This window comes from Mirounga leonina, unplaced genomic scaffold (genome assembly GCF_011800145.1).
Source record: "Mirounga leonina isolate KUSES-001 unplaced genomic scaffold, KU_Mleo_1.0 Mir_125, whole genome shotgun sequence".
Lineage (NCBI taxonomy): Eukaryota > Metazoa > Chordata > Mammalia > Carnivora > Phocidae > Mirounga > Mirounga leonina.
Window position 1 is genome coordinate 27,955,485 of NW_023270305.1, and position 26,061 is coordinate 27,981,545.

At 52.8% G+C, this 26,061-nt stretch overlaps 1 protein-coding gene across 2 annotated transcripts; it reads right to left on the reverse strand.

Moving 5' to 3' along the window:
* Positions 1–490: 490 nt before the first annotated feature.
* MAL (mal, T cell differentiation protein) lies at positions 491–26,061 on the reverse strand. Of its 2 annotated transcripts, XM_035001023.1 has the most exons (4): positions 25,864–26,061; positions 6,739–6,906; positions 5,153–5,278; positions 491–1,063 (listed from the first exon to the last, which is right to left on the reverse strand). In XM_035001023.1, exons 1-4 carry the CDS (start codon positions 25,954–25,956, stop codon positions 989–991), a joined length of 462 nt encoding a protein of 153 aa, XP_034856914.1. In that variant the 5' UTR covers positions 25,957–26,061; the 3' UTR covers positions 491–988. The 2 variants fall into 2 exon arrangements, with proteins under 2 accessions (XP_034856914.1, XP_034856915.1); XM_035001024.1 differs by lacking the exons at positions 5,153–5,278; positions 6,739–6,906.

Sequence of the window (26,061 nt, forward strand, 5' to 3'; positions counted from 1 at the left end):
TTTTCTTTTGGCTTAAGGACTTTTTTTTTTAAGTAGGCGCCACACCCAGCGCGGAGCCCAGTGTGGGGCTTGAACTCATGACCCTGAGATCAAGACCTGAGCAGTGATCAAGAATCGGATGCTTAACCGACTGAGCCACCCAGGTGTCCCCTGGCTTAAGGACTTTCTAATGAGCACAGACCCCTTTGTCTTGTAGGGGGTCTATGTTCCATTAGAAAGAAGGGGTCCCCCGGGCTGGTACTTGCCGAGTTCCCAGAGAGGGCAAAGCCATCTGACAAGCGTGGTAGCTGGGGAGGGTGGGATACCCAGTGACGGGCTCTGTGGCAGCGTGGTGGCCGAGCTTACGCAGCTGTCATGTGAACTGCCATTTGATGCTGCCTTTAGAGATTCCGTCTGAGCCAAAGGATTCCTCAGGAAGAAAGCTGAAGTGATGGAGTCCCTGATACTGGGAAATTAAAAACAAAGCCCCCCAAACACCCCACAAAAGTACTGAGCATAAAGGCACTTTATAAAGTATTTCAAAGGTTTATCATCTTCCACTGTGGACATCTGCAGATACTTGTTGGGTGAGCTTTACTCCCCAGGACAGGTAGACTATCCACGAAGACTTGGAAACGAGCCCCAGGATGGGTACTCAAGAGAGCTTGTGGAAAATTCCAACAGACAGTTCTCAAGATCTGGTCCAGGGGTCATCAGGGGATCTTGGTTTCACGGTCACAGTCCCCACTTCCCACCTCAACAGCCCTCTGTCACAAACAGAAAATGACTCTAGAAAGACAGCTCAGTCATTGGAGATTAAACGCAGCAAGCCCCCAACCCTGACATGAAGGTATATGGGAGAGTAAACATAACACCCACAAGAAACAGAGCGTTGCTTTTTGTTTTCTTTTTTCCACCATTGGGAGTATTTGTGCATTCTAAAATGTTATGCTGGAAGGCGGGCTGATCAGTGAACACCGTCTGAGTTTTCAGCAAAAGTTCTGCGGCTTTATGAAGACTTCCATCTGATTAAAGAAAACACTGCATGGACCACATACAGCAGAGTGGCCACGTATGAAAACACCTGAAACCAAGACAAACAAGGATTAATGGGGGTGCATGGGGAGATGGCAACTCGTGGGCTGTCCACATTGAACTGGCCATGGGCACGGTGCTCCGGGTTGATGGCCCGAAAGGGTGTGGGCTGCCCCTGCTTCCCATCCTTCCCGCAGACATCTTTTCCTGCTGAGCCCAGATGTGGCCCCAGAATGCTCTCAGCACAGAGCTCAAGGTGACCCACCGATCCACAGGACTTGGTGTGCAAGGTCAACTATCTGCCATCACACGTCATTGTGCTGGTGCGACCCAACTACAAATGGAGGCCCTCAGAGACCCCTCAAATGACACTGCTCGCCATGGAAAACATCCCCCGCCCCCCCACACCAGTAAGGGCAGAGCCCATATTCTCTTGGCTAAGAGAATATAAACGCGTGAGTTTGCTGGCTCTGGTTAAGGTCCTGTTGATGTCTGGTCATCCTCAGACCCCCACCAGAATTTTATTCCAGGAATCTTAATTTCACAAGCATGGGCAAGGGTGTCAGGCTCACGGGAAGTGAGGGACTGGGATGGGGACAAGGGATTGGGGCTTTAGCAAAAAGGAGGGGGGCTTACTCAGAAAGCTGTTGGAAAGATCCAGTCAGTGTTTTGAAGCTGGGAACAAAGGCCCTGGAAATGGGGCAAATGGTCCTTTTGTCCCTGTCAAAGCCCTGACTTGTGTTCACGTGGGCCCCATCTATTCCTATCACCTGCTCTGGGTGGCTGGCCTCCCTGAAGGCTTGCCTGCCCCCAAGTCAAATATCTGCACCTGGATTTGTGACCTTGGGTGTGGGGTCAACAGTTTTCAACCCAGGCACATTAGGGCAGCTACGGTTCCATGACTCTCGAAAATGCCCATAAACACCAGCAGTCCTCATGCCTGATCTCTCCCTGCCTCCACACATGGACAAACCCTTCACCCTCATTGGCCAGGGGCGATGAGTAAGCTGAGTTATTTAATAACAAATTTCAGAGCACTCATCCGGGAACACCATCTAAAAGGAGCGGTTGTATGTGAGTGAGCAGCACCCCCCCCCAAAAAAAGAACCCCACCTCTCCCTGTCCGATCGGAGCAGTTTATTGTCTGGGGAATTCCAGACCCAGTGAGAATCACTGGCAGGAGCACCTCCGATGTCCCCGGCAGTAGCAGGAAATAGACACTTACTCTCCAAGGGAGGTCAAGCAATGGCACACTGGGGACCCTGAGAGCCAGGGACATGAATGCATATACTTGGGCCTTCAGAAACCCCCTCCCTAAATGGCTGCCATTATTGTTATTCCAGATTTCTGCACACATTTCCAGCTGCCCTCTCTGTTCTCACCAATCCCAGGGATCCCTCTGGTATAGATTCTCTGCTGCCAGCAAAGGAGAGAGGGAGAAGCTTAGCTTTTCAGGCAGCTCCAACAAGTAACATGGAGGAGGGAGCGGCAGGCCAGATGCTTCCAAAGGCCAGGAATGCATGGGAGAAGGTCTTGAGGTGCCTCCCCACTCCCCTGGCTGGCTACCCCCAGGACTCGGGAAAGGCTTGCTGTGGTTGGGCAGGGTCTTCCCCGCGCACGGATACGGCTGATATTTTGAATAGAAAGGTGTGACTTTACACTGAACCAGGCTCATACATGACCTTTGGCCCAGGGCATTGGCCTGCTGGCAACATTTTCATTCTTGATTCTCGCACTCCCGACTTGGCCTGGACATGCCCATGTATGTCTAATTCAACTAACAAAAATGGGGGGACATGATCAACTGCGGCATGGATAAATAGATGTTGGTGTAGTCATCAGTGGAACGCTAGACAGCAACGAGAGTGACCACTCTACACCTCCACCCAAAAATGTGGATGAGCCTCACAGCCCTAAGGTCGAGAGAAAGAAGCCAGACATAAACGAATGCACATTGCATGTCTCCATTTACACGAAGTTCAAAAGCAGGGACAGTTGAACTAGGCAGCTAGAGATCAGGAGGCTGGTACCCTTCGTGTGGGTGCGTGATAGCGGCAGGCGAGGGGACCCTGGGAGCCAGTCATTACGTTCTATTTCTCAGTGCGGATGCTTGTTACACAGAGGAGTTCACTTGATGGAAATTTACCCATCTGTACACTTGCAACCTGCTCACTTCTCTGGATGTATGTGGCATTTCGGTAAGAAGAAAAAGAGGGAAGCTGGAACACAGTAGATCACCGTGGTTCCCAACTAGAGATCTCTCTGCCGGAAAGAGGCAGTCATTCACCCTAACTGGCTTGTTCCCTGCTAGCCACATTCCATGTGCATTTCATGACTGTCATCTGCAATAGTTTTATGGAAGTTGTTGTCAAATGCCTTGCTGCTGATGTCTGTTCGGAGAGAAGGCTTCCCGGGTTGGGATAGGGCGAGGTGTGAAGGATGACAGAGGAGGCAGGTTACCAGCCTCCCAAGGGAAGGAAGAACAACCAAGGTGCCGTCTGGCTGTGTTCCTATTTAGAAACCAGCCATCTTGGGAGATGAGCCAAATTGGGAGACATTCCCACATTGTGGGACATTTGAGGGGGTGCCAGGGACCAGAAGTGGCCATATTTATGGAACTGGAGAGTAGGCTGGGAACTTAAGGGGAACATGTGTCTTCTTTGGGGCAGGGGATGGCCCCTAGGGACCCGCAGGCTTTCAGGAACTTTCCTCCAGACCCCTCTCTCAGGGAGCAGGAAGAACACCTCTGCCAAATCTTTTCCTAGAGCCCAACAGTGCCCCTCCCTGTGGGTTTTCTCTCAGCCTCTGCTCTACTCTTTCCAAAAAGTGGGGATGGCACAGTTTTGGCACCTGGAGCTGGAATCTTGTGATCGATCATCCCATTTGACCTCAGGATTTGTATAATCCACATGTCGACTTCTAGAAATCTCAGGAGTGCTACTTCCTGAACCTCTTTCATATTTTTTAAGTGGTTAGAAATACATCTGATATTGTGAGTTCGCATGCTGGTGGGAGCCCACACGTGCAGAGCTCTGGAAAAAGGTTTTATGAATCAAAACATTCTCTACTCTGTCATTCTGATTCATTCCATTAAAAAGAAAATCTGGGTTATAATCTCGAAGTCCACCAATGGGTCTGGCCCCACAGTTGGGAGAACGCCTCTTTCAGGGTCCAGAGGCCCGCATGCACCGTGCACTCTGGTCACACACGGCGGGTACTCCCATTTGTTCTGCCGACGGAGTGAATGAGGCTCAAGCCCCCAGGCCCCCCATTGCTCGCTGTGAGACCTCGGAGAAGGGCATTTAACATCTCTGTAGTTCTGAGGGAGTCGGACAGGAACCACCGGCTCATTTCACAGAGGAGCAAACTGAGGTAACTGCTCAAGGAAATGGTGGAGGTGTGAGCTCCGGCCCCTCCTGCTGCAGCAGGTTCTCAGAGCTGCCGGGCAGGAAGCATCGTCACGAAGAGCTGAAGGCCTAACAGTAGCAACGAATACGCACAGCCGAGGGGTCTGGACACGCTGGGCCCAGAAAAGCTTTTTCACAGCCCCAGCCCTGAAGCTGGGGCTTGGTGAGACCCTGGCCACTCGATTTTCCATCTGTGGCCTCAGTGCTTCCCTGAGCCTGACCGTGTGCTTGGAGGGGAGACCACTCAGGGAGAGCCAGGAGACCCACGTGGCCAGACTCACTGCTCCCAACGGGTGCTAAGAGCGCCTGCCCTGGACACCAACAATTCCTGGCCCTCTTGGAGCAAGGTATCCACAGTCTCAGTGCCCTGGTTCTGCATCTGTGAAATGGGTTTAATAAGAGCGCCTCCATCTTAGTGCCATTGGGAGAGTTAAATAAGATCCTTCGTGGAGAGCTCAGACAGTGCTAGACACTCGCGGTCATTTCCCTTTGGCCAAGCCCACCCAGGTGCGGACCCTCGGGCCAGTCCAGGCCTGCGCAGCACGGTACGGACCGGAGGGCTCAGGGCGGCTGGGGCACGTCAGCTCCCTTCTCCGGGGCTTTCCCAGGGCTTTCTTTCTGCAGAAGTCAGTGAGGTAAAAAGAGAGGGGAGGGCCCTTGTGCTGACCCTCTATCAGTGGGCGGGGTGGGGGGAGGGCTGGGCCCAGGGCCAAGGGGCCTGGGACACTCACCACGGCAGAGATGTTCTCGTGGTATTGTTTATAGGTGTAGCCCTCCTGCATCCCGATGGTGGCCAGAGCTTCCAGGACAGAGGCGCTGAGGTAAAACAGGGCAGCGACACAGTGGTAGGCTGCATCCTGTAGGGTCGAAAGGGGCCGTCAGGGAGGGGCACAGCTGCGGTCTTAGCAAAGTCTGTCTCCCCTCCCCCCCTTGTCCCCTCCTGGCATGGCTCAGCTCCTGCCCTCATCTTCTGCCCCTTCCTTTGGGAAAGAAGGGCCTTCCCGCCCCGACCCTTGCCCCGTCCACCCAACACCACACCCAGGCCCCCTCTTCACAGAGCATGTGTAACCAGCACTGCCCAGATGCTTCTATCTCACTGGTGTGGGGGCCAGAGTCAGGACTTCAGGAGAGAAGGCACTCTGCTTTCCCCTGAGGTGGGATCAAGGAAGAGATGGGGGTCAGGAGGGGCAGCCTGGGATCTAACAGGTAGAGATGGGCTCTGGCCCTGAGAAGCATCCCCTAGGTGGTCACAGTCCCAGTTCAGATGTGGCCTCAGTGGCCAGGGCAGGGTGAGAGAGGCCCAGGCCATTCCCACTGTGCTTTTGTCTTGTTAGTCTTTGGTTTTTCTTGGGTGGGGGAGCTCCAGGTATGTTTAAAGGCAAAAAAGTACTAGAATGGGCTTTTGAGTAGCTGTAATTTGGAGGTGATCTCGAAAGTCTAAGTAGGGAGTGCCTAGGTGGCTCAGTAGGTTAAGTGTCTGCCTCCGACTCAGGTCATGATCCCGGGGTCCCGGAGTCCAGGGATCCTGGGATTGAGCCCCAAGTTGGGCTCCCTGCTCAGTGGGGAGTCTGCTTCTCCCTCTCCCTCTGCTGCTCCCCCTGCTTGTGCTCTCACACTCTCTCTCAAATAAAATCTTAAAAAAAAAAAAAACTTAAAAAAAAAAAAAGTCTAAGTAGGAGGCCTTTTGAGAGTAGAGGCCTCACCGAATGGCCCTGCCCCCTTCCGCCATAGGTAAAAGGCAGGTGTCCCATGTGTAAGTTTTACTCCCTTCAAGGACCTCAAGGCAGAACTTATGCAGAATTAGGACCACAGGCCATCCCTCTGCCACCTCCAAGTTCTTCTCTGGGGACCCTGTTTAGAAGGCCATCACTGGGCACTGGCCAGGAAGCCTAGCCTCACACTGGGCAGCCAAGGCCAGCCCCCGGGTCCCTGCCCCCTCCTAAGATGGAAACCAGCTCTCCTGGATGTTGGGAGATGCCAGCAGGCACCTGGCAGGTGCAGGTGGTGCTGGGGGCGGGGGGTTGGGCTGCTGGTTATCCATGAAAAAGGCAGTCATGCAGGAGAAAGCAGAGCAGGCCCAGTGGGAATCAGGCAGCAACAATCAACCTCTGCCTTCACCTCCTCCTGACCTCCCTGCTGTGGGGAGCCCTGGGCTGCTGGGGAGAGCTCAGAGCCGAAGGCCTGGCCAGCTCAGCCTGGGAACGGGGCTAGGAGGCATCGATGGGATAGCCTCACCCAGCACTGGAAAGGCCAGCCTGCCAGGGGAGAGGGTCCAATACCCACCCGCCCACCTCAAACATTCCAGGCTGTGACTCACCAGGGTGACCCAGGAAGTCTCCCCGCCGTGGGCACCAATTATGTACAGGACAAGCAGGGTTGTTGTGGCCAGGAAGCAGAACACGGACACAAACATCACCCAGCCCTGGATCAGGGGGATGGGCACCAGGGATGAGGCGACCAGGATCCACACCAGGCCCCCGAAGACCTACAGAGGGAGGGAGGGCAGGAGTGAGCATCAGAGCAGGAGAGCCCGCACCTGGGAAGGGCCAGACCCAGCATCATGCTGGGGCATTAGGGGCAGAAAAACAGGAAGGAGCCAGAGAATAGCAGTGGGCATTTTCCTCACCAAAAACCACTCTTTCTGCCTGCATTGCCAGTCTCAGTCCAATCCCCTGCTTGCTTGCCTTTATTCACGTTTTAAATGCAATTTTAATTTTGTATTTAACAAAAACGTATATCACACACTTATATGCCAGGCACCGTCCTAAGCGCTTTGCAAATATTAACTCAGTTAATTCACATAACAATCCTACGAACGAGGTACTGACCCGTTTGTCAGATGGGGAAACTGAGGCACATGGACGCTAAGTAATTTGTCATCCCAAGAAAGGACTTATCTCCTCCAGTATTATCATTCTTCTGAGGTTTTATCCTAGATTAAATCCCTAATATTTTGACATTAAAATATCTTTCCTTTCATGAAAGGTTAGTGACTAGCAGATTCTTTTGGTCTTTACTTGGCAAAATAATCGACCACACTACGTCATAAGCATAATTTTTTTTTATTTGACCCCTTAAATCCCAAGTCCAGGAAGTGCTCTGACTACTGGGGTCCGGGCTGGGATGGAGAGGTCAGCCCGCCTCCTCACCTCCTCGGGTGGCCTAGGACTGGTGTGAGAGAAGCATTTCCCTGTTGTTATCCGGAAGAAGCCCCTGTTGGTGTCTGAAGGCTCAGGGAGCCCCATGTTTTCAAAGAGGAGTGCAGGACAGCATAGGAATCATAACACCCCCCTGAGGCCACAGTCCTGGCTCCCCGAGGACAAAGGCACACATACTGAAGCTGGGATTGTCTTCTCTTCCCTCTCCCTCCTCTTCCCCGGGAAGGCAGCTCAGTGTCCTCCACCATCCCCCACCTAGATAAGGACTGTGCTTGGAAAGGCTGGGACACAGGTGGAGAGGGCTCTGTGGCCAAAGGTCTCCAAGGTCCTTCGGAGCATCTAGGGGCTGAGGACCGGCTGCCTTCCCAGCCATACGTCCCGTATGGTGTGAACTCAAGTGGTGCCTGGGCTCCCTCTCCTGTACCTGCTGACCACCTGCTGGGCAAGAGACCGCCATCCTCACAGGTGCTCTCTGAGCCTCTCAGCTGAGAAGCTTCAGGATGGAATCACATTTGAGTAGAAAAATCAGAGCAATGAAGAAACTGGGATGTTATCAAAACAAAGCAGGGCCTAATGACTCAGATCTGGGCATCTCTGACTAGAGCACTTCCTCTACTGTTGAATCTGAGGGTCCGTGAGGGCACTGGCAGAGGCGGTGGGACACATTTGACAACTTGCAGTCATTGGAGCAAACAGTTAAATAAAACAGTTAAACAAAAATCCTTAGACCCCCGTAGCATCCGATCTGAGTGTGGGTGCATTTCCTCCATAGCTGCCTCTAAGATCGCACAGATGACTTGGCCTTCTCCATCATGGGCCCTGGCAAAGGGACACGAACATGCTAGAGGCTGAGGACATGGCCGAGCGTGGCCTGGAGAAGCAGGAGAAGGGGATATGCCTGTCTGGAGGGCAGAAGCAAGGGCCAGGGATGCTCCTCTCTGGAGCGCCCTTTACCTGGGCGCCAGGTGACCATCCAAGGAGGACCCATCTCAGTTAGGTTCCCTCATATGCTCTCAGGGAGTCCTGCCCTTCCTTCTCCCTGGCAGCACCCAGGTGTACTTGGTTAGTTACAAAATGGCACTATCCCTGACCAGGTGATGGAGGGGGTGAGGTTCCCCTTGCTCACAGTTAACTCCTGGGTGTGAGACACCTGTCCAGCTGTGTGTCAGTGTCTGAGTTAGTTAACCGGCCTTCAGGGGCTCCCGTCAGGTGGGTATGGGCAAACTGGAATGATTTATGCGTTGTGTGTGGAGGGCAGAGCCTTGCGTTAGGGAATCCTGTGGGGACCCAGTGGTCCGGAGGTGCTTGTGGGCAGCCAATGGACATGGTATTGATGAACACCGAATACCACACTGGGAAAAACGATTCTCTTTTTCACTCTTTGGTTTTTCTAAGGCAAGAAGGGCTCAGGGTTGAGCCAGGGGTCTGGAGCTCCCTTAGAGGATGGGCTCCTGGAATGGGCTGGCATAGGTGAACTGGGCAATGACACTGTTTTTATTTTTAAGGTAGTGATACAGTTATTTTGGACAAAATTAACTAAAAACCTTATGGGGTAAGTTAATGCACAGGTGGTACCAGGAAATGGCAAAATCTGAGAGTATGGCTCTCAGGCTGCTCTACAGACTCCTGTAACTTTACCTCTGTCAGCTGAGTTTCTCCCTGTGGGGCTTGGTCGGGAATCACAGGCAGGAGAAAGAAGGGGAAGTCAGAGTGAAGCCACGGCCCGGAGTGCCTGCCATAGAGTCTGGAGCATGCACTAGCTAGAAGTGGCCTCAGTTTTGATGCTGAGCTTCTGGTACCCAGTGCAGAGGGAAGCTTCAGGGTTCATCTGGACACTTGATCTGCTTCGGGTGTGTGCTTTTACCAGTCTGATGAAGCTATGTTCCAGCTCCCTGGAAAATGCATTCTCTCTCTCTCTCAGACTCCTAGAGTCCATGGTAAGAATACCTGTCCATAGGAGCAAAGCCCACCCTGGACTCAATCCCAGCCCCTGCCCCCCGGCAGACCTCAGGACCTATCCTGCCTTTGGGTCTACAACCTTGCCAAGGTCCTTTTAACAATTATTTCTTTGCACGGTTTGTCTATGGCAGCAAGTTTCATAGTAAGATGGTGGGAAGCAATTCTCTCTCTCTCTCTCACAGCTTTAATGAGATATAATTCATGTACTAGACAACTTGCCTATTTAAATTGTAAAATTCAATGGTTTGAGGATATTTACAGGTATGTGCCATCATCATCTCCAGACCAACTTTAGGACATTTTCATCACCTCCAAAGAAACCCCGTACCCTTTAGCTAGCTATCGCTCGCTTCCCTCCCTCCCATCCCTAAGTGACCACTAATCGACCTACTTCCTGTCTCTAGATCATACTATTCCGAATTTTCACATGAGTTGAATCATATAATAAAAGATGGGCTTTTATGACTGGCTTCTTTCCTTTAGCATCATGTCTTTCAAGGTGAGAAATTCCCTCTCAAGGGGACTCTTACAAAATAGCTCTACCATCACAGCACACCCCACTGGCCCATTCCGACCCCCACCATTTGGGGGGACACTGAGGGAATGTGTCTCATTTCTCTGGAGCGTCCAAGCCGCAAACCGCTGAGGAGCCACGGCTTCCCAGGGACGTTCCCGAAGGAAGCACGCCACCAGCCCAGGCTGTCCCTGGAATGTATTTTAAGCTACACGTCACGTGAACGTCATGTCCTCAGCACAGATGAAACGATTAAAACCGGGGCTTTTGCTCCCAGAAGACTGGCAGGGGCCTGTCCTCTACCCCTCACAGCCCTGCCCAACGGGTTCCGCCTGGGAGGGGGGTTTGAGATGGGGGCAGAACAACCGTGAGGACAGGAGGGGTGAGTGAAAAAAGGCGGGCCTGTGCCGAGCAGTCTATTCCCTCCCAGCTAGAGGCCTGGGAGCAGCGCCGTGGCCACAGGCCCCGCGGCTGTGAGAAGCCGGCGCAGGTGCCCCTTGGAAGCGGCCACAGCGCTACGAGCTGCGCATGCGTGAAGGCTCCGCCAGCCCCGGCACCACGCGCGTCTGCGCAGCCGCGGCGGCTCCCGAGCCCTGCGAGGGCCTGTCCGGCCAAGTCGCTGCGCGGGGCTGTACCGTGAGGCCGGCCCTTGGGCGTCAGCCTCCTCGTCCACAAATGGCGGTTTGCAGCGGCGTCTCCGCGTGGCGGGCTGGCGCACACTGGTTGACGCGAGGGATGTGAGTGTGGAGCTTCTGGCGCGGAGCCCAGCACCAGCCCACCACTGGGCTGAGACGCGGTTCACCCGCGAGGCCAGCAGCCCTCAGAGACACGCAGAGGCAGCCAGTCTACAAGGCAGGACGATAACCGGCCCTGAGGGGGCACAGCAGCCCGGACTGTGCAGGGCCCCGATCAAGTCTCGAAGGGACGGCTGGACTAACTGGTTTACCGGGCCGAAAGGTCAAGGAGTGGCTTTCCAGGGCGAGGAAGGAGTATATAATAATAATATAATATAATATAATAAATATAATATAATATAATAAATATAATAAATATAATATAATATAATATAATTAATATAATATAATATAATATATAATACAAAATAAACAGGCCAAGTCCAGAGGCTGCAGAAGCAGCAGTGAGGGGCTTCAGAAGGCCAGAGAGCTGGGCATAAGCTAGGCAGTGAGGGGGAGGGGTGGCTGAAGATGGGGCTCAACGGGAACCACACCCGGGACCGAACTGATCTCTGGGCCGGCGTGAAGGCCTTTAAGGCCCCGCTCCATGGCAAGCTGGGGTTCAGTATGAATCATGGGACAAAGCCAGTGCCTGCCCCACTCCACCTACTAAGTGTGCAGAGAGCAAACAGAACAAGCATTGCATCCAAACCCGGGGAGATAAGGCATCCTGGGCAGGGAGCAGTCCACCGCATCCTGACCTCAGGACCCCACTGGCCAAATATTTGTCAAGAGAAGGGTGTAGGTGAGGGTTCATGCATTTCCCTTTGTAAAGAAAACTCCACGCGGCTCCCAGCTCCCCAGCAGCAAGTGCTCGGAGGCAGTCATTTGGAAACATTAGTCATCCAAGTGGAGGCATGACCCCAGTTTCTGTTCATCTCTGTCAACAGGCCGGACTCCCCACTACCCCCTGCCTACACCAGGTCACCGTCTTCCATAATAGAGACCGGAAACAGTCTCTAAGTTGGGTGGCCTGAGAATGATCTGCACTGAGCTCTCTTGGTGGGGCCCAGAACCCCAAGCTGGAAAATGGTGGTGGGTGTGGTGGGTCTGAGCTAACACCATGGTTTGCAGCCCTCACTCTACACTAGAATTGTCTGGGACACCAATGCCTGCGATCTGACTCCAGTGGAGAGAAGTAGAGTTGCAGCACATGGAACAGACATCCCAGGCTGTTTGCTGAAAGCCTTAGAATGTGTTTCCATAACAAAAACCCTTGGATTATGTCCTAGTAATTCCTGTCAAACAGAATAAGAACTGGCTCCTGTCTCCAATGCCCACTCAGTGGTCCAGCGATGCCCACTGAGGCAACCTCTCCAGGTCCCAACTGGGCTCTCGGTGCAAAGCTCCCTTTCCTCTCCTCAAGCTTCAATCCCTGTCTTGCCTTGAGTGTGAGGTTAGCTCGTCCTTGGGCATCCTCCAGATGCAGGGATGTAGTCTGAGTGTCTGTGAAGGGGAATGAGCTGGTGATCTGAGGCCCTTGCCCCTGGTGTTTGAGGACTGGAAACCACCCAGTTTGGGATACTGAGCAGAGTTGAGGTTCCCTAGGAAGCAGGGGTAATTCACAAAACCAGACTGAAAAATTCCAAAGACTTCAAGAGTTTATATTTGGGCCTGCCCAATCAAATGATTTTTGTAAAAAAAGTTTCCTCAGGGGATAGTCTTTGAGGGAGCTCTTGTGTAAACTTAGAGAAGGTTCTCAATTTTTCTTTCTGAATTAATCCACAGGAGGCAGGCTAGCATGGTGAAGGGTGTAGACTTTGGAACCTGAGCTACCAGGTTTCAATCTCACCTCTGCCACTTACTAGCTGGGTGGCCCGTTGTTTCTGGCACGTTACTTAACCTCTCTGTTCCCTATTTGCAAAACAGCGATAACAACAGTGCCCACCCCATGGGGTTGGGGTGAAATGGGGTTATGTCTGCGGAGTGCCTGGCACATGGTGAGCGCCTGAGCGCTTGCTCTCTCAACTGTAACCGTGTGAAAATTCCAGTAGGTCTAGGATCTCCACATGCACAGTTATCCACTGCAAACAGTATTGGGACCTAGAATTTAAAAGTAACTTCAAAAACATCAGAAAGGAGAAAAACAGATGATCTCCCAGAAATCAAGTTGAGAAAAATGTGTCCGCCTCTGTGGAAGGAAACATAAAGAACATTAAAAAAGGAGAGAGCCTTCCTTCAAACAATGAGCCTTGGTTACAAAAGGGGGAAAAGGAATCCTCCAGCACATTCTTGAGATTTGTGTGGTATTTCCACTGCATGTGCTGGGCTGAAAGAGCTCTGCATCCACAATCGCCCAGTGTTTTTCTTGCACGGCTGGGATATCTGAAGTCAATGCAGGAGAATCGCTCAAATTCTCTGGATATCTTTTCTGGGGCTCCATTTTACTTAGGGTCTTCACAAGCAGATACTTTCCCAGTCACAAGTCAAGGTGTGAACTAAAGAGGATTTCCCTGGCAGGGCTTCCCACATACACGCTTGGTAGTGTGGCGCCTTGGGGTCCAGCGTCAGAATTCCCAACGGCTCTGAGGGCATGGTGTGGGTTTCCTGAAGACATGTGAACAGGAGTGTGTAATCTGAACTCTCGAGAAGCAAAGGAAACTAGTTACAGAACGCAGACGGTGCACCCAACGCTAGGCTGCCCTGCCACTTTGTGAGAGGCCATAGATCATCTCCCCGGGAAGGAAAAGGGAAGATGGCCACACCAGATGAGGCGGGTCCCAGCTGCTTTGAGCTGGTCCCAGCTGCCGTGAGCTCTGAGCCCTTTGGTGCTCTCTCGAGGCCACCAGGAACAGTAACCTCAATTTTTTTTTAAAGATTTTATTTATTTATTTGAGAGAGAGAATGAGAGAGAGAGCACATGAGAGGGGGGAGGGTCAGAGGGAGAAGCAGACTCCCTGCCGAGCAGGGAGCCCGATGCGGGACTCGATCCTGGGACTCCAGGATCATGACCTGAGCCGAAGGCAGTCGCTTAACCCACTGAGCCACCCAGGCGCCCCACAGTAACCTCAATTTGTGTTGAGGGAACTGTCTGTACTCACTGGACTATTTGAGCAGTCAAGGCTTATTGCCATGCCGGAAAGCCATGTGCGTAGGTGATCTGACTAGTACAGTAACTGTGTGCTCTATGAGAAGCTCAACCAGATCTAAGGGTTGGGTGGCTAAAAAGATTCATCATTCTGTGAGTTAGAGAGCGCGCGCGTGCGTGTGCGGGTGAGAGCATGTGCGTGGGAGCATGTGTGTCTGAGTGAGCGTGTGGGTGGGGGTGTAGAGGCTGGTTATGGATGTGCTATTGCAGAGGAGGGAAGTGCACCAAGGTGAAGTCAAGAGGACATAAGCACCAGGTGGTAAGAGAAGATGCAGAGGGAGTTCAGAGGGAAAGACCAAGACAAGACCCCCAAACACAGAAGCCTTCTCCAAACATCCCTCGGCTCTTCTCTTCAGGTCTGAGAGGCAGGCTGGGGACTCTCCCTGTTCTGAGGGGTGGTGATGGCAGGAAGCACCCATGTGGGGCTTATGCCAGCGCCTCTGGTTCTTGTGTGAAGCTCGCCTCCCTGGTGTGGAAGAGCTCAGCCCCCCGCGAGTCAAAGGAGAGGCTTCCTTCACTTGCTCCCTCACTCACCCCCTCCCTCCTTCGTTTGGTCATCCGTGCATTTAGCAGATGCTGACAGTGCTCCTGAGCCCGGCCAGAGCTGAGGCTGGTACGGCCACCGCGGCAGACCTTATCCGGAGACTCGCACCAACGTCCGGAGCCCCTCTCTCCTTTCGAATCCCGCTGTCAGGCTCCACCGGAGCAGCGCTGGCTCCACCGAGGGCAGAGTCAGGCCCTGGTAAAGGTGTTGGGGCCCCAGGGAGGGTGACCCGCTAAACGCCTCTGCCCAGGACAGGGACAGAGCCCAGCAATTTGCACAGACCCCCTAGGGAGGTGTCTGGGGCGGGGAGGGGTCAGAAGATTCTCCATGTGTGGACTCCGCCCCCTCTGGTAACTGACAAGGCAGCTGATTGGGAGTCTGGTCTCTGAGGCTACTCTTGAAGATTTTTTATTTATTTATTTGACAGAGAGAGACACAGCGAGAGAGGGAAAACAAGCAGGGGGAGTGGGAGAGGGAGAAGCAGGCTTCCCGCCGAGCAGGGAGCCCGATGCGGGGCTCGATCCCAGGACCCCGGGATCATGACCTGAGCCGAAGGCAGACGCTTAACGACTGAGCCACCCAGGCGCCCTGAGGCTACTCTTAAAGCAAATACCAGGAGTGGTGTTGAGGCCACCTGACTCAGTTTACCTATGCAAGTTGCTCTGCCCTCCTGGCCCCTTCATCAAAAATTCATCCTTCCAGGGGACCCATTATGCCATTATCCCTCCCAAAGCAGGCTTAGATAGTGTCCCTTTATCTACTCTGGAGGTAAGGCCAGAACTCAGGGGGCCTTGAGTCTGTGAAGAGGGAGGTAGAGACTTGAGATTCAAAGGGATAGGGGCTGAGTTCAGGTCCGCAGTGCACATTAACAGGGTCGGGGTGGACTGAGAAGAGGCCCCTGTCCAGGCCCGTGATCCCACTTCCCTCAAGTCCCAGGGAAATCTCTTCCAAGGTACGCACTAGACCTCGGCTTGAACCACCTGCCGCTCCTCACTCCCTCCCTGGGCGGAGGGCAGTCACCCATTCCTGAATGAATGAAAAGTTCTTTCGGGTCCACAGAGCTAGGGCATTCAGACAAGCATTTCCTCATCTGGATGGAAAAGTTTCCTAACCACACCTATACCCACGGGCTTTAGCCAGCAGGATAAACAGAAACCAGGAGGCTCCATGAAGAATACCAGTAAGCCACCTGTAAAAAGGGCAAATCCGGGGAAATGCTAGACCCGATGGGTGTGGCTGCCGTGCCAGAAAGACAAGAGGTACTAATGGGAGTCACCATGAGGATAATAATGCAGTGAGCGAACGGACAAAACAGGTGTGTACCCTCTATAGTGAGAAGGAACTGCCCATATAGGGCCAGGGGCTTCTTTCCAGGGTCCTAGGGGTTCTTTCTCGGGGATTGCTGGTGACTGTCAGCTTCATCTTCCATCTGCCCTTGGAGTCAGGGACTCCTCTTGTGATTCATATTAGCCAGGTGGGAGATGAGAAGTTAGCTCTCGTCCTACTGATGCATGATGAGAACAAATGCTTCAGAGGGCACTGCCTGGGCTGGGGACAGGACAGACTTACAGTCCAGGCAGGAGACCGAGCCGAGCAAGGGCCTGCCGTACAGGTGCCAAGTGCCAGGAAAGGGGTGCTCTCAGGGTGGGCTTCCCGGTGGAGGCATTGGGGAAGTCTGGGCCTGAAGGATAGAGGGCTTAGTCCCACCATGCCACCTGCACCAAAAGAACGCCTTAAATGGAGACCAGCGGAGGACTATGGGCTGGTTCTGGAAAGAGTCCTAAGACGCAAAAGCAAGGTGGAACCCTTCCTGTCAGGCCCCTCTATACAACCGTGTTTGGCTTATCACCAGCCACAGGGCAGGATGGAGGCTGGGAGAGGTGGGGGCACTCTTTTGTGCCAGAGGCCGCCCTCTCCCTGAACCAATGCCCTTCCAGATGGCGATACATTGACACTGAAGACAAATCATTTTTGTAAGGCTTGCTGCCAGGCCCACTGGTAACTGGTTCCTTCTCCTGGGGACAGATGCAGCAAGGTGCCGGGCACCGAGAATTCACAAAGCTCTCCCCACCCATCCTGGCACCAAGCGGTCAGGGTGGTGCGTGAGAGAGGCTTAAGACATTCCCTGCCCCTGAGGCAGAAGACAGGACAGGACTGCCACAGTCCCCCTTCCCCCTGGCCACCGCAGCAGGCTAGCCAGGGGCAGCTCCGAGCAGAGCAGGCCCTGGGAAGGCCCTACAGAGGGTGGCATCTGTGCTCTACTTGACAACCTCAGAGCCAAGTCAGGTGTGCCCGCAACAGCCCCACCCGCTCCCAAATCTCACTCACCCCCTGCCTGAGAAGGGCATCTAAGGCAAAAGGTAGTACGGGATGGGTCTTACGGCCCCCATCCTGCAGTTGCCCCCCTTTAGCAGGGATTGGCCGGTTGATCTCAGAGCAGGTGTTTGCGTCATTAGTAAATTAATAACAGTTGTACTTAATAGCTATTGAGCAGTAACTATGTGCATCGTGTCGTTTTAAGAGCTTTGGGCAAACGACACTCATTCAGTTATTCCTCGCAGCAATCCTTGAGGTAGGTGCTATTATATCCCCATTTTATTGATGCAGAAACTGAGGCGCAGTTGCCTGCTTGCATCCTCACAGCCGCTGAGTATCCGCTCCCAGAGGCTGGGTGTGGAGCCTCGGTCAGATCCTCCATGCGTGAGGCAGTTACCCGAGGCAACCCACAAGCAGTTCGCCACGAAATCTCTCCCCTGTCTAGGGTCGCTTTGGAAACGGCCCTGAATACAGCAACATCGAATAACAGGAGACAGAGTCCATTAGCCTTCGCCCTGCTCCCAGCCGCCCTGGGTCTAGAGAGAACTGCAAGGGAGGTGGCTTCCGGAGCAGGCTTCCCCTCCCCCACCCCTCGCTTGTTCAATAGGCTCTGTTCTTTCAGAGGAAAAGAATACCAAGGTTTGTGTTTAAGACCAAAAAACAAGCAGAAGGACATCACCCCCTCTTCTGTAGGCACAGGCCTGCGGTTCTTATCCCTGGGTCCCTCAACAGGACACTTGTCATGAGCTGCACCCCACCCCCACCCCTACTAACAGTTGTGAGGCTGCCACCTGTTTGCTCCATTCCTGGACTGTCCCCCCATTTAGAGCCTGCACCCTTGGTTTTCTGAGGGCCTTCTTCAAACTTGGATCCAGGAGTTTCGGGGGGGGACTCCTCCTGCCCTCTCCCCCCTTCTCTCTCCTCTTCCTGCCCCCTCGGCGCCCAGCCCAACTGCGTTCTAACAGGTTCTAACAGGAATCCGGGGCTCTGGTGTGGAGTTTTAGGTCAGCTGAGACAGGCTGTGACTCTTCCTGCTGCCCGTGCATATCAGTGTGTGATGGCTGGTGACAAGGCGTTTCTTTTAGTTCCTACATATTTTTCCCAGGCCTTAGGGAGTTGTTTTGCCCCAGTGTGGGCGGAACATTAGCTATGCATGAGGTGGGAGTGGTGGAGAGCCTGCAGCTCGGCGTGGCACAAATCAATGCCAGTGCATTACCCTGGGAAATAGTCATGCTGCTGGAGCCCAGCAGGAGCTAGACCTTTCCACCAGAATGTAGAAGGCGGGTGGGGGCCCCACGATGCAGAGAGGACCAGGAACCCGCTCCAGGCCCCCAGGAACCATCTGAAGCCTGTGAGGAGTCAGCCTACACTTACTTGCCCATGGCACCAGTGCTTCTGGAACAAGGGGGGCCACTCGCTCACTGTCCTCTCGTCCATCAGCCCCTGAAGAGAACACCTGCTGGAGGATCTTCGTGTCTGCCCCTGGTGGCCTTTGGTCCAAAACATTATGTCTGGGGACTGATACTTGAGAGTCCAAAAGGAAGCCCCAGACAGGCTTGCGTGGGGGGTGGAGGCCAGGGCTTAACCATGAATCCATGAGGACTCGGCCCCTGGCCCGGTCCAGGCTGGCTGGCCCCATCCCACCTCAAGGTAGGCCCCGGGTTGTCCAGTCTCCTCCCGTAGCCTTTCCTTGAGAATGTGCCTAATCCCAGAGCAAAGCCAAGCCGTTCCAAAGGCTGTGCGAACTGGCCTAGGCTGGCGGAACGGCGGGCTCCCCCACCCGCTGCTGGGCATGGCAGGTGTAGGTGCAAATACTCAGCCTTTGTCCCTGACCCAACCTGAGTGACCTGCGTGTGAGCACTCCCCCTTCCCTGCAGCGGCATCTGGGATCCTCCTCCTCTCTTCTGAATGCGCTCTGACTGAGAGGATGCCTCATACCGCCCAAGGGATTAGCCCATCTGCATCAAGCCAGGGAGTGACCTACGGAAAGCTTAAAAGCAACCTTTTTCGATGTATGGTGGTTGGGATGACATATGCGTGACCGTGTGGGAGTTGAGCCCCATCATCACGCTCAGCAGTTTCCAGAGAACAGCTCCAAGTCACTTACTCCTGATCAAAGCAGTCCTCTGGTTCTTGAAAAACCAGAAAAGTCATTTCTCAACTCGAAGAACAAACCCCTGAGAGACCTCTATGTATAATTCTTCTGCTCCCTTTAGAGAGCAGGAAAGGAGAAAAGCCAGGCAGGGCCCTTACCCCCTTCTAAAGAGAGGGGGCCCCAAAGCAAGATGAGGACACAGGGCCAGGAGTCAGTGGGCACAGCCAGGGAAGGCCAAGCTCAGCCACTGTCCAGCACGGCCAGCCCCCACTCCCTGGGGACTACAGAAGCGATCCCTGGCTGGGGCAGCAGGGAAAGTTGGCCAAGAGCATGGAGGGTGTCTGCCTTGAGCCCAGGAGAAACTTTAGGGCATTTGGCTCCCTCCCTGGCCTCTTACTGAGAACTGTCTCCACTACCCTGTCCCCGGTTGAAACGAGGTCGAGGGGGTGGGCTGGTCTACCTATGGCCACTCCAAACCTTGCTGAATCAATGGCTCAGCAAATGCAGATTCTTGGGCCCAGCCTTGACGTAGTGACTCAGATCCCTCAGGGTGTGTTTTTGACAAGCAGACCCAGGGGCTGGGAGCTCCCCAGTGGCTCCGAGCTGCCCCTTCACTCCCTGGGGGAGAGAAGGGAAGAAGGAAGCCAGGCCTTGCCCAAGGCTGCCCCTTTCATAATCCTTCCTGCTACAGGCAAAAGTTCATCGTGGGTGTTTGTATGAAGGCAGAAGCCGGGACATGACTTGCTGTCACTGCAACAAGTGCCACCCTGGAGACTGAGTTACCTGGGCAAGCTATGCCCCCCCCCCCCCCCCCCCCCCCCCCCAGCCTCAGTCTCCTCCCAGCTCAGAAAAATTAGGTTCCTCTGAGTCCTCATGCTGTGTTCTCAGTGTAACCAGAAGGCGGACCACCCACCAGAAAACTGCTGTATCACCCTGCCCCCACCCCACCCTCTCCACCGGATGATCTAGGGCGGCTGCTCCCCAGGCAGGTGAAAATCTAGGGCAGGTCTCAGGACTTGTCACTCTCATAATAAAAGTCCCCAGTCACTTTGGGTCAGAGACACAGTCTCCTGTGAGTAACTACTGTGTCCAGTGCACTATGAGAATCAAAACTGCAAACCCACTCCAGGGGGCTCCCCCACCCCACTTCCGAAAAGTGCACCCAACCTAGGAGCCGGGACTCTCACCCTCCTTCTCTGCACTCCCGGGGTCTCTCTTCACTCCCAGCCAGTCTGTCCTTCGCTTTTCCCTTTGATGGGCTGGGGAGGACGGAGCTGAGTTAATGGTTTCATAACCTGTTTTCAGGCATTTCCTTCACAAGTTCTGAAGCGGGGGTGCGGGAGGATGGGGGGTGGTGCGGTCATCTCTCCTGGGACTTTGTGAGAGAAGATTCCTCTGGCCCTGGCCAGGGCTGAGACAAAAAGCTTCCTATGTTAACATCTTGTTCCGTGAATGGTGGACCAAGTGTCACAGAGCCCCTGGCTTAGAAGGGAAGGAGGAAGAGGAAGCAGAGACTGTGGTCCCCAAAGGAGAAGTCCTCCTTGGATGGGGACGGGAACAGGCCAGAGGCAAAGCCCCAGGTTGAGTTGTTGGGAGAGGACCTTCCACGGCGAGCCCACCCATTTGGGGTGCCCTGTGACCGCACTGCCCACAATAGCAAAATGGCCTGTGTGGCTCACACCACCTGGTTGGGCCAGCCTTCCACTCCCTGCCACAGCCCTGCAGCTTTCGGAGGTCTGGGGTAGGGGTGCTGGGCCAGGGTGAGGTTGCCGTACACCCTCACCCACCCCTCCCCTGAGCCACCACCCTTCCCTGCCCCTGTGGGCAGTTTCCTTGCCTTGGGAGGGGAGGGGAGCTCCACCCTGTTGGCCTTGGATGCTGGCATCTGTGACTCCCAGGCTACGGGGAAGTCAGACATGGGAGTATGAACTATGAGTAATCAACTCAAAGGACTACAGATTTAAAACATAAACAAGCATTTTACACCCATTGGGTTAGCAGAAAATTGCAAATTCTGATGCTACCCCATGTGGCAAGGATGAGGAACAATGGGGACTTTCACACACTGCTGGTGGGAGTTGGCCTGGTCCAGGTTTTGCTTGAAACGTGTACAATTTGGGGACCTTCTTTATTAAAGAATACAAAGTAAGGCAGGGTCTTGGAGGGGGCCTGAGCTTAATTATGCTTCATCAGCTTCCGGGTAACTCTGCTTCTGGAGCATGTACATTGGAATCATCCTTTTGCATAGCGATGTGGTAACAGCTGGGAAAAGGAAGATGTGCATTCCCTGTGAACCAGGAGGTCAAATCCTCCCTGTGTGCTCTGGGAAGAACTTCCCCACATCTAACTAACAGGGCACACACAAGAATGTTCTTGGCAAGGCTATCCGTGCTAGCAGAAAGCAACAAACTGCAAACAGCCAAAATCTCCATCAAGAGAAGAACAAATAAACAGCGTCAACCTGCGGGATGTTACTATTTTCATAAAGCGAAAGCATATAAAACAATGCCACGTGCAGTCCACCCATAGTGAGGTGTGCAGTCTAGGTTTAAGTCAACTCTGCTTGGGAGTAATGAACACCATGTTCAGCCTAGGGATTGTCCTGAGGATAGAGGGAAGAGAAGATGATCGTGGAATAGCCAGTGCGTTTAGATGCCATCCGAAAAGCTTTATTTCCTGAATACTAAAAGTAAATCAGGCCAAATATTAAGATTTGACAAAGTGAAGTGATAATTATGTGGGCGCCTTTTCTGTAAATATGAAGTATTTCTTAATTTTTGTTCTTTAACAAACTTAAGGGAAGTCTACATAACATAAAACGAACCATCTTAAATTGACAAGTTCAATGGCATTTAATACATTCACGATGTTGTGCAACCACCACCTCTAACTCCGAAACATTTTCACCACCCCAAAAGGAAACCCCATTCCCATTAAGCAGTTCTTCCCCATTCTCCCTCTCATCTCGGTCCCTGGACAACCACCGCTTTGTGTTCTGTCTCAGTGGATTTACCTATTCTGGGTATTTTACATAAATGGAACCATACATACATGACCTTTGGTGTCTGGCTTCTTTTACTTAGCAGAGTGTTTTCAGAGTTTGTCAACTTTGCGCATGTACCAGTACTTACTTCATTCCTTTCTATGGCTGGAGAATATTCCGCTGTATGGATAGATCAGTTTGTCTATCCATCCACTGAATTGGGGCTGTTTCCACCTGTTGGTTATTGTGAACAGGGCCGCTACAAACATGCATGTCATGTACCTATTCAGGTCCCTGCTTTTAATTATCTTGGTTAAAAATCTAGCCATGGAGGGCGCCTGGGTGGCTCAGTTGGTTAAGCGACTGCCTTCGGCTCAGGTCATGATCCTGGAGTCCTGGGATCGAGTCCCGCATCAGGCTACCTGCTCAGCAGGGAGTCTGCTTCTCCCTCTCCCACTCCCCCCTCTTGTGCTCTCTCTCTCTCACTCTCTCTCTCAAATAAATAAATAAAAATCTTAAAAAAAAAAGAACACTAAAAAAAAAAAAATCTAGCCATGGAATTGCTGGGTCATATGGTAATTTCTTTTTTCAGGAACCACCAAACTGTTTTCCAGAAGCAGAGGAACCATGTTAGTTTCCACCAGCAGTGTATGAGGGTTCTAATTTCATCCTGGCCAACACTTGCTATTTTCTGTTTTTTTTTTTTTTTTTTTTTTTTAAATAATGATCACCATAATTTCACGTGAAATCGTACCTCATTGTGGTTTTTATTCCATTTTCCTAATGACTAATGATGCTGAACCTCTTTTCATGTGCTTATGGGCCATTTGTATAGCTCTTCTGGAGAAATGTCTATTCAAGTTTGTTGCATATTTTCTAACTGGCTTGTGTGTCTTTTTGTTGTTGAGTTGTAATAGTCTGTAATTTTAAAAAACCCTCCCAGTGCTATGGTGAGCGCTGTGAATTGTGCAAGACTGTTGAATCACAGATCTGTACCTCTGAAACAAATAATGCAATATATGTTAAGGGAAAAAAAAAAGAAGGAGATAGCAGGAGGGGAAGAATGAAGGGGGGGAATCGGAGGAGGAGACAAACCATGGAAGATTATGGACTCTGAAAAACAAACTGAGGGTTCTAGAGGGGAGGGGGGTGGCAGGATGGGTTAGCCTGGTGATGGGTATTAAAGAGGGCACATTCTGCATGGAGCACTGGGTGTTGTATACAAACAATGAATCATGGAACACTACATCAAAAACTAATGATGTAAGGTATGGTGATTAACATAATAATAAAAAAATTTTTTAAAAATAAAAACACCAAAAAAAACCCTCCCACAGTTCTTTAACTCACTACTCCTTCCACACATCAAGAGGCATACAGCTTCCTCTCTATAAGGTTACAACCCATGCAGGGGGACAACTTAAAGGACCAGTGTCTGCTTTCTTTTCTGCTCTCTCTGGCACCCCGTGGGTACATCCCCACTCTGGAGAGGAAGAAAGAGATTCAGAGACACACTGGGGCACGCGAGGTCTCTCGGAAAGTTGGGAGGAAGGAAGGGAGGTGGGGGAGCAGGGCTGAGGTTAAGGAGAAAAAAATCATTGTTTTTTTTAAAGATTTATTTATTTATTTCAGAGAGAGGGAGCACAAGTCGGGGGAGAGGCAAAGGGAGAGGAAGAAAGAATCTCCAGCAGACTCCCTGCTGAGCGTGGAGCTTGATGTGGGCCTCGATCTCATGACCTTGAGATCATGACCTGAGCCAAAATCAAGAGTCAGATGCTTAACCGACTGAGCCACCCAGGTGCCCCCCCCTTTTTAAAGATTTATTTATTCATTTCAGAGACAGATAGAGAGTGCACATGCAAGAGCATGAGCAGGGGGAGCAGTAGAGGGAGAAGGAGAGAGAGAGAGAGAATCTCAAGCAGACTCCCTGCTGAGCTCAGAGCCCAACGCAGACAGGTCTCAATCCCAGGACACAGAGACCGCGACCTGAGCCAAAACCAAGAGTCAGATGCTTAACCAACTGAGCCACCCAGGCGCCATTAAGGAGAGAAAAAAAATCACTTCTAACAGCTGAGAGGAAAGAGTTCCAAGCAAGAAAGAATGATTTTTCTAGAAGCCCCTACCATCTCAGGTCACAAAACAGCCCCGGGAGGAGTAAATTTCCACTAATCCATAGTTCTGAGATTTCCCACACCCAGCCTTCCACTTTCACTTATTGGGTTTTGGGGGTGGTATCCTCTCATCCCTACCCAGCAGATGGCCCTGCTTGGCTGGGCTGTTCCTACCCCCAGGGGCAATCCTTCCCCTAAACTGTGATACCAGGAGGAGGCAGAGGGCGCTGGAGCTTATCCCTTCTGTGAAGCCGCCACCTGCCACCACCTACTGCCACCTGAGCCCATTCTTGTCAGGGCAAGAGGAGGATGGTGCCCCAGAGTCTTCTGCCTAGAGCTCAAGTAACACACTCTCCTGATTCTTGTTTTAATGCTCCTCAAACAGCTACAAAGGCAGAGTAAGCCACTCTATATAAGGGCAATTTAAGACACACGAGGAAGACCATTTGTTGCTTAAAAATCTCTCTTGCCCCATCACACCTCACCATTAGCTATCATCTCTTTTGGTTTTGAAACTCTGCCTTTGTAAATGCAGTAGCCTCTGAAGGAACCACCCATTACTTATTCCCAAGTCATAGGGTCTATATGCTCTTTTCAGAAATCCAGCCTTGGGCAAGCACAGGCTAACTGCTGCATGGAAGCTCAGATGAGCCATTTGGGAAAAGAATGTGCCAGTGAATGCAAGCCCCTCCCCTCTGGGCCTGGGTGTCCCTATCCATAAATGATGGGGCTGGGCTTAGTGGTGTCCAGGGTTTCTTCTAGATGTCATTTCCTTAATTCTGGCTAGCTCCAGGATTTGAAGTCATTCTGGATACATCCAGGTTTGGGCTCAACTCAACTCACACAACTTCAGTGATAGGGTGCCCCCAGGCAACCTCAGCCCCCTTAACCCTTTCCCCCAAGCCCTCCAGGGAGAACAGAACCTGCTCCCTTTGCTGTTCACACCCTCCTGCCTCCCATCGGACAATAAGAAGCCGGGGTCCTGTTTTTAAACAGTCAGGTTTGGACATTTTCCTTTCCAACCAACCCTCCAGGCAGCCACTTCTGCAGTGGGGGTGCAGGGAAGTCGAGTCTCTGTGGCCGCCACGCACCACACCCACAGAGTAAATACACCACGCCCCCTCCCAGGTAAGGGTCTGTACCTCCTGAGGAGTTTCGGCTGAGGGCGGTCTGAAGCGCCCCTACACAGTGATCCCCTTTCTAGGGGCCGGGCGTGGGAAGCGCTTTCGGGGCGGAGACAGCGCGGCTCCAGCTCAAGGAGGGACTCCTGGAGTTCCTGCCGCTCAAGGTGAGCCAAGGCGCAGGACCGCTCAGGCCAGCCCCTCTCCCTTACCCCCACCCGCAGCACAGGGCAAAATGACTGTGGCCAGCAAACGATGGCCTGTTCTATTACTTCCAGATCCAAGTTGTGGCAAGTACGTTCACTCGCCAGAAACTTTGGAAGGCCAGAAGAGAATAATCAGATTCAGCTCCTCCTACGACACCAACCCAATCTCCAGACGTCGGTTGGCAATACACACGCAGGTTTCTTTTGATTTTTTTTTTTTTTTTTTTTTTAACGAAATCCTAACCCTGGGAAAAGCTGGGCACTTGTACAAGGACGTCGGTCCCCAGTAAGGACATACTCTGCGCGGCTCCTGTGAGGCGAGTTGGGAGCGCAGCTTTGAAACCAGCGCCCAGCCAGTGGACCCAGGCCTGCTTCCAGCATTTGACCCATGCTGCGAATTTGGTTTTTCCGTCTAGGTCCTGGACACTGTTTACCCCCTTGCCCTTGTCTAGAGAGGGGGCCAAACGACCGGGGGTGGGGTGGGAGGAGAGAGACTTCCCTCACCCTGGCCCCGCTACCCCGATGCTCCGGGGACCTGCGCAGCCCGCGGATCTGCCGCCACCACCCATCCCGCCCCTTCCCCCGCACCGGCGCGGACGCGCCAGCCACTCACAAACTCGAAGAAGAAGAGCAGGTCCGGGAAAGTGGTGAAGACCGCGAAGCCGCTGGGCAGGGTGCTGCCACCCGACGCCGCTGCGGGGGCCATGCGGGCGTGCTGGCGTCGGCCTCGGGCCTGGACGCGCGCGGACCGCTCGCTTGCTCTGCGGAGCCCAGTGGCCCGGGCGCCCCCGCGCGCGGGTTAAGAGTAGGG